General features: G+C 42.6%; 1 protein-coding gene across 1 annotated transcript; it reads left to right on the plus strand.

The window, feature by feature from the left end:
• Positions 1–452: 452 nt before the first annotated feature.
• LOC143373101 (microsomal glutathione S-transferase 1) lies at positions 453–1,397 on the plus strand. Its single transcript, XM_076820000.1, has 2 exons — positions 453–755; positions 833–1,397. The coding sequence occupies exons 1-2, from the start codon at positions 642–644 to the stop codon at positions 1,154–1,156; spliced, it is 438 nt and encodes a 145-aa protein (XP_076676115.1). The 5' UTR covers positions 453–641; the 3' UTR covers positions 1,157–1,397.
• Positions 1,398–11,213: the final 9,816 nt, after the last annotated feature.

The following is an 11,213-nucleotide window of genomic DNA, read 5'->3' on the forward strand; positions in this document are numbered from 1 at the left end:
CAATCACGTGACGCGCAAGGAAGCGATGATTATTCTTCTGGCTCGAGCGCTTCTCATTAAAGGGTGACGTTGATTGGTCGGTCCAGTTAGCACGCGCGTATCAAAGTCCAATCAGCGGAAGCTGTGCCATAGCATTTGTTCATTGGATCCTACTGGACAAACAATACGAACATAGATTTGTTAAGCTTTGAAACATGGAAACATTGTGCTTTACGCATTATGCGTTTACACCTACGCATGTGGATATGTAGGATGAATCGAACTTAATATAGAAATATGAGAAGGTGTAGTTTAGAAATGTATAAAATGAATGCAAATTTGAAAATAAATATAAGAAATCATTTTTGAAATTGTTTCGCAATAAGATTAAGTCGCAACGATTCTTTGGTTTTAAGGACATATAATTTTTGTTGACTCACGGTGACGCTCAGTTTCCCCACTACTTTTTTCATATCTCCGCATTATAGTCTGTTTTTTATCGTCTTATCCGCGTATATAAGTTCTCTCCAAAACGCCATCGTTATTTCTGATTAACGGGGTGCTCGAGCTTGAAATCAATCTTAGCTGAACGTTCGAAGGAATTGATACTGTACGAAGTAGTGAAATACTTAAAACTTTAAAGAAATATATCCACCTCAGTCATGCTTGCCATAGACCCGGAACTGTTTAAAGTTTTTGGCTTCTGGGGCAGTATACTTGCTCTAAAACTATTGGCAATGGCACCATTAACAGCGCGTTACAGATTTGCAAAGAAGGTATTATTACTGCAGTAGGAAACAAATAGTCTTTACGCACGAGCAGAAAATATCGTTAATTTCTGTATTTATTACAGATATTTATAAATCCAGATGATCTTACATTCGCAAAAAAAGGAACTGTTACTAACAATGATCCAGACATTGAACGGGTACGAAGGGCGCATCTGAACGATTTAGAAAACATTCCCATCTGGTACATAGTTACGGCTCTCTGGCTAACCACAGGACCTTCTGCGTGGCTAGCTGGAATCTTGATCAAGGGTTTCGTGTTCGCCAGGATCACTCATACTTTAGTGTACGCTATTTACCCGATGCAGCCTCACAGAGCACTTGGCTTTTTCGTGGGATGCAGTATTACGGCGTACCAAGCAATTAGTACTCTGTTATATTACCTTTAATTCCCAAGATTATACCTTTGTTTTTTGTATGTATTTTATTATCTGATAATACATGTGAATGGAGATTATTATGTAACAAACATTTATATTATATTTTTATATATGTCTTACACGGAGCGTAGAGACGTGGTTTATGAAAAAGAATCAGGGCTGTATGTAATATTATTAACAAACTTTTTGATGTCCGTATTGAAATGTAAACATGTAATTTCTAGAATTCGAATAAATTTATTCTTACAAATTTGCATGTGAAATAGTATGTTTAAAAAACTTCCTGCATCATATAAGTATTTCATGTTTACTTCAGTGGTCATTTGATTATCAGTGCTTTTAATGAACTAGCTGTAAATTACTAGCTGTAGATTATCATACACATAAGTTTGACCTACTAAAAAATTGCCCTGAATGATAATATAAAGCTTGACTACTCATGGAATAGGCTTATTTCTTTTCTTCACTCATGTAAATCAATGGACTTCATATATCCTACGTACTTATTGCTAGTGTACTTTATATTGAGTGCAGTTGCTTTAGTGATTTATAAGTGTGTGCTTTCATACAATTTTGGTCTTCCAAATGAATTCCAGGGCCTAAATCTGTGCCATTCTTCAGCACTGGTATCTGCCTCGTTTGGAAAACTTTTCTCTAGTCATTATTTTGGAAACATTTATATTAAGTCCTGCTCGTTCGAGATGCCGATCTAATCAAGGATATTTTAATTAAAAACTACGACAATTTCACAGACCGTTCTGTACAGTACGACGAATGTGTTGAACCTATTACAGCACATCTTTTCAGTATAGACACTTTCTGGTGAAAAATCTTTTTCTTCCATTCAACTATTTCAAGCTGCAGAGAATGGATACATGCGCTAGCAACTTCTTTGTGGACATACTAAAGGATGTAATAGGAAAGAGCAAAGTCAAGAAGAGGAAAATGGAAATAGAATGCCTAATGAATTTCTAGATCTACCGTTACAGGCTGAAGAAGCAGATACAGATTTCCGTAAGTTTTGATTGGTTTGTCTTTCTAATCTGCTCTTATGTTACTGCAATATTATTATTCCAGGTTGGACGTACGAACAAATGGCAGCACAATTGTCTTTTTTGTGGCAGGAGTTTTGCTCTATATGACCTCGCACAGGCACCGCATATTCAAGAGAATTTACGAAAGGAAATTATAAGTAGCATAAAAGATTGCAAGGGCCAGTTAACATTTGATGCTACGATGAATATGAAGTATTCAAATATAATTGTCCAGAGTACTTGGGAAATATCTTCAGATATATATAGTTTACACAACTGGATACAGAATCGTATGTACAGTGGCTCACAGCCATAATCGTACACTCTTTAAGATAGCATAACTTTTTTAAAATTAATCTAAAGGACTTGAGTTTTTTTTAAGAAGCTAGTAGGATTAGTTTGCTAAGTGACGTGATTCGTCGTTTTGAAAAAAAAAAATGCACTTGGTCGGAATAGCAAAAAAAAGTTGAAAAACGACCTTTTCTATTTTTTTTTTGCTATTCCAACCAAGTGCAAAAAATTTCTTACATAAGGGCGCTAACTATCCTTGCGCGCCAGCCCTGCTTTTTGGCTTCATTTGTCTCCAATTTTCGTGTTTTTCGCCCTTCAGCTCCAGTTTTTTTAAAAGAATTATCTAAATTCTAAATAATATGGACAAACAACGAGACCTTGCACATTGGGAAAGACGGGTATACTCTTACCCGCTCAGATGAGGATTATAATATCTGCATATATGCGATATACCACGATCCAAAATATTATCTCAACTCTGAAGTCTTTGACCCAGAAAAGTTCACAGATGAAACGAAGCAGACCAGACCAAATGTGGTTTATCTGCCTTTCGGCGAGGGACCAAGGAGCTGCATAGGTAAAACGTACTCCTAAACAACAGCCTAATATTCTAAGAGGCCCTTCCTCTCAATATCTCATTTTACAGGTAAACGGTTTGAGCAAATACAAACAACGTTAGGCACAATCAAAATTTTGAAAAACTACCAAGCATGAGTTTGTGACAAAACCGACATAACTACAAAGAAAAGAAAACAGGTTTGATTCTCTTTTTCTGCCAGTGGAATGCACTCGAAATTCGAGAAATTAGAGTATTAAGATCCAAACTGCTATGTAACTAAAACCCCACCGAAATGTAACAGTATGTTAAGCATGTAACTGAACTGCAAATAAACCGTCACGTTTAATCGATAATTATGCTCTGAAATTCTAACTCGAGTATTTTGTAAAAAGGAGGGAAAGCTGCGGAAATATAATAATAATACGTCTTTATTACATTCCCAAAAACACGAAGAGAAGTAATTGGCGAGATTCAGCAATTCACTGCTTTTAAGCCTAACCCGAAGACTAATGAAAAAGCACAATAAACTAGTTACAAAATACAATAAAATGAAATACAAAGTCAAACAAAAACAAACGCGTTACAGTAGGGACGTTCAAATTTACCCTGAGTTAACAACACTGATCAATATATAATTAAACAAAATACTTTAGAGACTGAATAAACGAGAAAGACAGAAAACCAGAAATTGCACTTACCTACATATCTGCAACTGGTAACGTCCCGCCAAGGTCAAGGGTATTCACTAATCCGTACAGGATGCTCCTTGCAGTTTTCCAAACCACGCAATCGCCATATTGCAAGCAACATCGTAACGGTCAGCAACGTATCGCAAGAATATAAAAATCTGCGTATAAATCCGATCGCGTCGCGTGCACAGTAGGTAACTATTCAAATACTATTCGAATACTTGGATATTCGAATTATATTCGCCAAATAATTGAGCAATTCGAATGATCGAATAGCGAAAAATTCGACAAATAGTCCTAACGGACAGAAGCTCGCACGTTTGGTGAGACAGTTTGAAAGGTACCCTAGATATTGGCGCGTAAACGGCGCTGGAAACTAACCAAGCGCGCATGTGCAGACCGGTGTTGTGCGCGGTCGCCATGGCAACGTAGTCTCGACGCTAATGGGCGCGGGAACGTCAGACGTCGCGATGTATCTGTGAGGTGCGAACCGTCGTCGGTGCAACGGCGTCCCGCCGTTACCGTATTATGTGTCAAACAAATGCTCGATTTTGATAGTGAATGAGACGCACCGGTCCGCCGCGCGTCCGTCGCCTTGGCGGCGATTTTGGCAATGATCGAAGGACGGCTGTCATCGTCCCTGAAGTCGGTGATCGATACGTCACGGACAAACGTCGGTAGAACGGCATAACTCCACGGGTGAGTGTCACTGAAAATTCTGTCATTAATATTTCTAATTGCGGTACCGATTACGGGAGATCGGTCACTTAAAAGGAAGCCGGGAACTTGGAAAATCATTAGTCGTTTTAGAATTCACGGCTCGCGTCGAAACTTTTCGACTGTTTAACTGAAAGTGGTCCGCGAAAAGTCGCACAACCACCGGAAATGCAGAAAGTAAATTGAGCCTTCGCTTTCGCCGGGCGAACATGCGAACTTCTTTACGCGTTACCGCGTAAAAGCACAGTGGTGTTTGAACCGTCTTTCAGAAAAATCTTCCCTTGTTTTTCTTTGAATCGCGTGAAAAGTCAGACGGACTGTATCGTGCATTTCACAAACTGACAATTTTGTAATTTAAACGCGTCGTGTTTTTTTGTTTATTCGTCAAACTTGGTTAGCAACTGTGCTTAGAGTTAAGTTTTCCGCTGCTGGTAGGTACGTCGAAAGTGTCAGCAACGATTATTTATTAACATCGGGAATTATCGAACACTTGCATAAGGAATCGCGAGACTTTCGGAGCGCTAATGACAGTGCCGTGCGCCTGACAGCGGCGCAATAACGTTTGCCGTCTTTCAGGGGCTTTGCACATGATGCAATTTCCCCGCGAGCGTAACGCGTTCCCTTTGAAAGCGTTCAATGAAGCATTGACGAGCCACGATTAACGCAATTACATACTCTCGTTAAAAAAGAAAGAGGGAGAAGAGAATGGAGAGTAAAGTCGTGGTATCGATGTCCGAGGGTAATTTCGTGTAGGTACTTATATCCTCTAATCAGATTGCACGGCACCTTGAACGCGAGGGTGTACACTCGTAGATCGATTTTTATCACACTTGCCCCCTGTTACACTTATTCGCCGCGTTCTATTCGCGGGAATTAGGTTCTTTCTGGATCGGCTTTCAAAGGCGATCAACTTTAGTAAAACTTCCTCGAAGGCCGCGAAAACTCTTTACGGGCTATTCTTACTCACAATGCGAACTAGGGACGTGAAATAACAGAGTGAGAGTTTATTTCGGAAGCTACTACACGCGTGTTATGAGAAACGCCGTGCAATTACCCACGCGGACGATAGATACCTTCGAATACGCGAGTAAATTTGCTGGAATTAGCAGAAGTTTGTGAATGGGATAGGGAGAACTGTGTCATAGGCTCCGCGGGGTGAGGGTAAATGCGACGAACGGGGCTTTCGCTCCCCCTCGTTATTATGTCGCAGAGTTCGAAGTTTGAAAAACGGCATTCCACATGCACTAACCTAATTAGATCGCGATGCGCCCCGTTCCTTCAGAGCACCGCGTGCATGCACCTTGTTTCATCAATACCCTCTGTGGCAACCGCATCCGCAGTGCCAAAGGCACACATTCGCGCGTAGCACAAGTCCGTGCACAGGCGCGAGTCGCGGCTGTTCACGGCGCAAACAAGATGGGCCTCGCGTGCATCGGTACGCCGACGATATGTAGGCCAGCGGGCCGGTGGAATGCTTTTCCGAAAAACGCTAATATTAGCGAGCAGCCAATATCATTATCCTTTAACCACCTCCGCGGAGGACGTACCCGATTGCAACGCTGCAGCGCGGTGCTGGCTTCTAGTGCAATGACTGCTCTACGTAACAGCGGCGCGATTTTGCTTCGGAAAATGTCGAGAAACGTCGATGACTCGGGGGAGATGCATTGGAATATGTAGAAACCTGCCAACCCTCAAAATCGCAAAACATTGGTTGAACATAGTACGGATCCCTTAATTTTGTGATGTTTAGTTTGCAAAAAAGTAAGCAAAAATATTACCTAACCCATAGAACAACTCTTACATTATAGGTAGAATTATTAAAGATACCAAGTCATAGTTCCAGTTTCGGTTTTAAGAAAATTGCTGAAAAATCAAAATAATATTAAATATATCATTTTGTGATGTTTATTTTGCAAAAATTACCAATCCATAGAATAACTCTTACATTATATGTACAATTATTAAAGATACCAGTTATAGATCCAGTGTCGGCTTAAAAAAAGTGCAGAAAATTCAAAATAATATTAAATATATCATTTTGTGATGTTTATTTTGCAAAAATTACCAATTCATAGAACAACTCTTACATTATATGTACAATTATTAAAGATACCAAGTCATAGTTCCAGTGTCGGCTTAAAAAAAAGTGCTGAAAATTCAAAATAATATTAAATATATCATTTTGTGATGTTTATTTTGCAAAAAATTACCAATCCATAGAATAACTTTTACATTGTACAATATTATTAAAGCTTTAATTTGGTAATTACCAAGTAGGGTTTATACAAAAACCGTCTTTTGATAAAACCGGTTTTCGAATTCCATTATTCTCGAAAAACCGGTTAAACCGATTTTCCATTTTTCACAAAAAAATATAATTAAAATAGTAAATAAATATTTGTACTTATTTTAAAAATGTTTAGTTTCCTTAATATTATGGAATTACAAGAATATAACAAAATAAAATATACTCTATCTATACAAAACCCCCAAAAAAAAGTGCTGAAAATTCAAAATAATATTAAATATATCATTTTGTGATGTTTATTCTGCAAGAAATTACCAACCCATAGAATAACTCTTACATTATACAATATTATTAAAACTACCAAGCCACATTTCCATTTTATGCTTAAAACACAAAAGCTTCAGAGAATTTAAAATAGTATGAATTATACTACTCACTATTAAATAACCCATTAAAAAGCATTGTAAAGCAATAAGGAGAAATAAAATGTACCCAATAGAAAGAAAGCTACTTTTCTTTAATAATTAAGATCTTCAAACAAAATTTACTCAATTTCAGATCATGGAGGATTGGTAGCTTTCTGCATAACTTCGCCCAATTATTCCTAGTCTCTTGACCGCGGTGTACAGTTACAGAGAATCACATGCAATATTGCTATTAAGTGTTCTGTCTCGGATACTAGTAGGAACGATTAGGGATTGCAGCGTAGATTTTGAAGGAAAAGGGCAGACACGCACACTTGGATGTTCAAGTATTTCCAGAAAAAAATTCTACTTCATTCCCAGCCATGAGCATTGCAAGCGTTTTCTAAGTCTCTAATCAGGATGGAGGGAAAGTGAATGATTCTATTCCCCAGCCACTGGGTGCTCCAACAGCTGCATTGACCTCGTGCACCCGAGGCAGAGAGGTCCCTTCGTGCATGCCACTGCGGTCATTGGTAGTCCTGTCAATATCCCGTGTTCGCGCGGCAGCCAAAATTGCATTTCTCTGGATCGGCTGTCACGGCGTGCGATTCAATTCACGCTGGATTTAATACCACGGCCGTAATTGCGTTTCCGTTGATACTGGGCCGTCGCAGGTGACCGGCGGCATTTGTCGCACAGAAATCGGTAGGCGTTCCAGCACTGACCAATGTCGCGTTCGATCGATTATTCTCCTGTAGGTATTTCTCGCGCAGCTTCCTTTATCGCGTTATCCTTCCTCCGCCTGTTTCACAAGTGGCCCAGTTCCTCAGCCTGCCACTCGAGCTGATTCATCCTGATTTTCGCGGGGCGCGCGTTTGGGGTGCTCGAATTGGGTCTGGGCATTCCAGTTTCTCAAGTACGCGTCGCGCCGACGAAATGATCGATTGCGTCGCGACGTATATGGCGCGATCATGCCCGAGAGCCTCGATTGACAACCACTGTGCAACTTGGTAATTTAGTGTCACGGTCGTGTCTGTACGGAGAAACGCGATCTCTCGTTCACGGTACGCGGGTCTTGCCACGCATGTGTCTCGATGGGTCTCGCGAACCTTCTCGAATATTTATCACTGTATCAAGGATTGCCCGCGGCAACGAAATGGTCCATGACATCACGGGCTGGAAATGCACTCGTATCATCCCCTTCCACCTCCGCCCATGGGCCGACGGTGAATTCGTATGTCCGCTTATGGGCCGTTTGCCTCGAATGCAACAAGAGACGCCTCCGCCTTTTTTCCTCCGTCTCGACTCGGGGGATGCAGTTTCGTCCCGGCCACTTCCTTTACCGTAAATCAGCGCTACCCATCGCCGCTGTCCTCGTTTCACGTATTCTTAATCATAATCGCGGCATTAAAGGCGAGACCTCGGCGATCCAACTTTTCATCACCAGCTTACGTGCTGTTAAGGGTGGAGCCTGGTGTAACTAGCTGAAAATCGAGGCATTGTTCGGGAATTTTTTTTAAAGAAAGTATTTAATCGATCTCTCCGAAACTTTCAGGATATTGTATTATCAGATTAAGGTAGATAGAGGAAAAATTGTATTAAAAAAGAGCGGCAAGTAACAGAGTTATACGGGCGTATGTCCAGTCCGTTGGCGACGCAATTGTTCCACTGCGGGCAACGTAGCGTCTACTGTATTCCTCTGAAACCAAAAATCGAACAATTTTTGTTCAGTTTATGAGTGCGCGCACAAATCGTATAAATTCATAACTTAAAAGATGCAAAATTGAACAAATGGCGGCCTCTTGAAAGAAAGTCCACTTTTTCTAAAGAAATTTTGCAAATGTGTAAAAACAGTTATTTATTTAAACAATATCATTATACCAATAGCTAAGCTCTGTGAAGAAAATGTTCGCAAATATCCGTGCACAAGGTCACGCCGATTGGTTGAATATTTGCGGAGTTACATTGCCCGCAAATTGTAAAACTGTCGTTTCGAGAAAAACACATTTCAAGTTTTCTGGTAACCTGGTGTTCCGTAGCAAAGCCGGCTATATCCGCTGTAATTTTTCGAATTTCGTTTTGCGGCTTTGGGAACATATTATCGTGATGTTCAACTATCGATTTATGTAAAAAAAAATCGATATCATTGCCCCGCTACACCAGGCTCCCCCTTAAACTCCACGGCCTTTTCATCGAGTTTAACGCAGTCTCGTTCGGCCCCGTTGGCCACATTATTAAACATTCTCCGCGGCGTTAGTGTGCCGATACGACGGCCTATTGTTCGCCGGTCTTTCCTCTGAAATTGATCTTTCCACGGCGATACAGCGGCTCACACGATGATTCCTTAAAGCGAGCGTATCGATCACGGTTTGCTCAACAACAAAATCATTCCGCGGCGGGTGATTTATCCGGGCGAAGCGATTCGAAAGGGTTCGCTGATAGTCGAATGCCGGACGATACGGTGTATCGTTCACCCGCACGCGTGCAATGATTACAGCCTGCGCGCGGATAGCAATGCACGGCTGTGCCTACGATGACTTCACAAGAATGACGTATTCCGTGCCATTCGACGGCAGCCATGCGTGTCCCGTACGTTCGTTTCTCTTTGTGCGATGCTGATGAGGGCAGGTTCAAAGCGCGTTACAAGAATAACGCGTTCCAGCTGATAGCTTTACAGCGTACACATTCCCCCGGGTACGAAATAATTTCATACGCCGCGCACGCTCGCTTCCACGGATGCTCGTTTCGTATCGTATTCGTGCTCCTTAGAGATCTAGAAAACCTCGAGCCGCGCTCCCATGCAACGAGCCTGACGCAACGGAAACGCTTGCATCATCAATGAATCGAGATGCATTCCAGGCAGCGTGAAAGTACCGGGGCGCGTAAAAGTTCCTTTACGCGAGACCAGCTTAGGCGGCTCAATTATCCCCGACTGTCACTCCGGAATAGAACGGTCGGGTGTCTCTGCGGAGGTCAGACAGTACATCGTTCCGTCTTAAAAGCGGAATTACAAAAGTTTCCCTTTTAACGTTAATTAATAAGAGAGAAAGAGAGAGAGAGAGAGAAATAGAGAGAGCGAGAGAGAGAGAGAGAGCCGCGCTTAATTACGACGGGAGATCCATTATAAAGGGAGCCAGGGGTGTCTTTCAAGCCGGCCGAGCTCTCGATTCCGCCGAGAGGGGCGGCCGTGGAACGGGGCAGCCTGATTCACGCCGGTCGACTCACTTTTTCCCTCATATATACTTAACCCTGTTAACCATAAAGATCGACGCGCGCCCGTGAGAAACGATTGATTTCGATACGGCGCACGTAACGTTGCAAAAGATCCCGAGGGGCGAGCTGATTAAGGCGTCGCGGCGCAACCGCGCGCTGCAACTCGAGCGCGTCCTTCCTCGAGAAATCGAAAAGCGCTAATTTCCCTTGAAGCATGGATAGACCGGCGCGCCGGCTCCTTTCTCGTCCCCGAGGCCCTCGGATTTACGAGACTGTGCTCTGCTCTGGAGTAACGGCATTCCTCGGGCGTAAGATGAATATAGAAAAAGTGGAGCGGATAGTGGAAGATTCGAAGCTCCCTCTCAAACGGCTTCTGTTTACAGCGGACAGGACGATTGATACGCGCGAATGAGTAAGATGGAGAGAAACGAGTGACGCGTGGGTGGTTTGCCTGTAGCGAGGGGGGAAGATTGCAGGCGCGTTAGGGCGAGTAACGTCTGTCCCGTGGAGTTTCTGCAGGATGGTAGCGGTTTCGCTCGCTCGTTCTCGCTGGTCCCTGGATGACGCGGTTACTGGTTCGCCTACGGACCTCGGCGCATTCGCCAAATACGGAGCAACGAAGTTGGTCTCTCGCGCGGCAGTGGTTGCCGGCTTCCTGCCCACGCCATGACCCGTCCACACTTTTTACGGGAAACTCGCGTGGACGGGCGTGGTACTTTCGCTCCTTAACCGAAATCGGCTGGCCCGAGATCGGGATCAATCGTATGCACTCTCGATGGCCTCGATTTTTTGGCCCTCCCGACTGCCAGCGGATGATGGATCCTCGGGACGATCAGGCAATACCTCCTTATCGGGCGCTCGCGGTTTTTGCTAGGGACGCAGCTTGGCGAACGGAGTTTCCAGAGTTGTCT

This window comes from Andrena cerasifolii, chromosome 9 (assembly GCF_050908995.1).
Source record: "Andrena cerasifolii isolate SP2316 chromosome 9, iyAndCera1_principal, whole genome shotgun sequence".
Classification (NCBI taxonomy): Eukaryota; Metazoa; Arthropoda; class Insecta; order Hymenoptera; family Andrenidae; genus Andrena; species Andrena cerasifolii.

Excerpts from the sequence above, each read along its gene's own strand:
- LOC143373101 (XM_076820000.1), top strand. The coding sequence starts at position 642 with ATGCTTGCCATAGACCCGGAACTGTTTAAAGTTTTTGGCTTCTGGGGC. Across the intron at positions 756-832 it reads GTTACAGATTTGCAAAGAAG|ATATTTATAAATCCAGATGA; the intron begins GTATTATTACTG and ends TATTTATTACAG.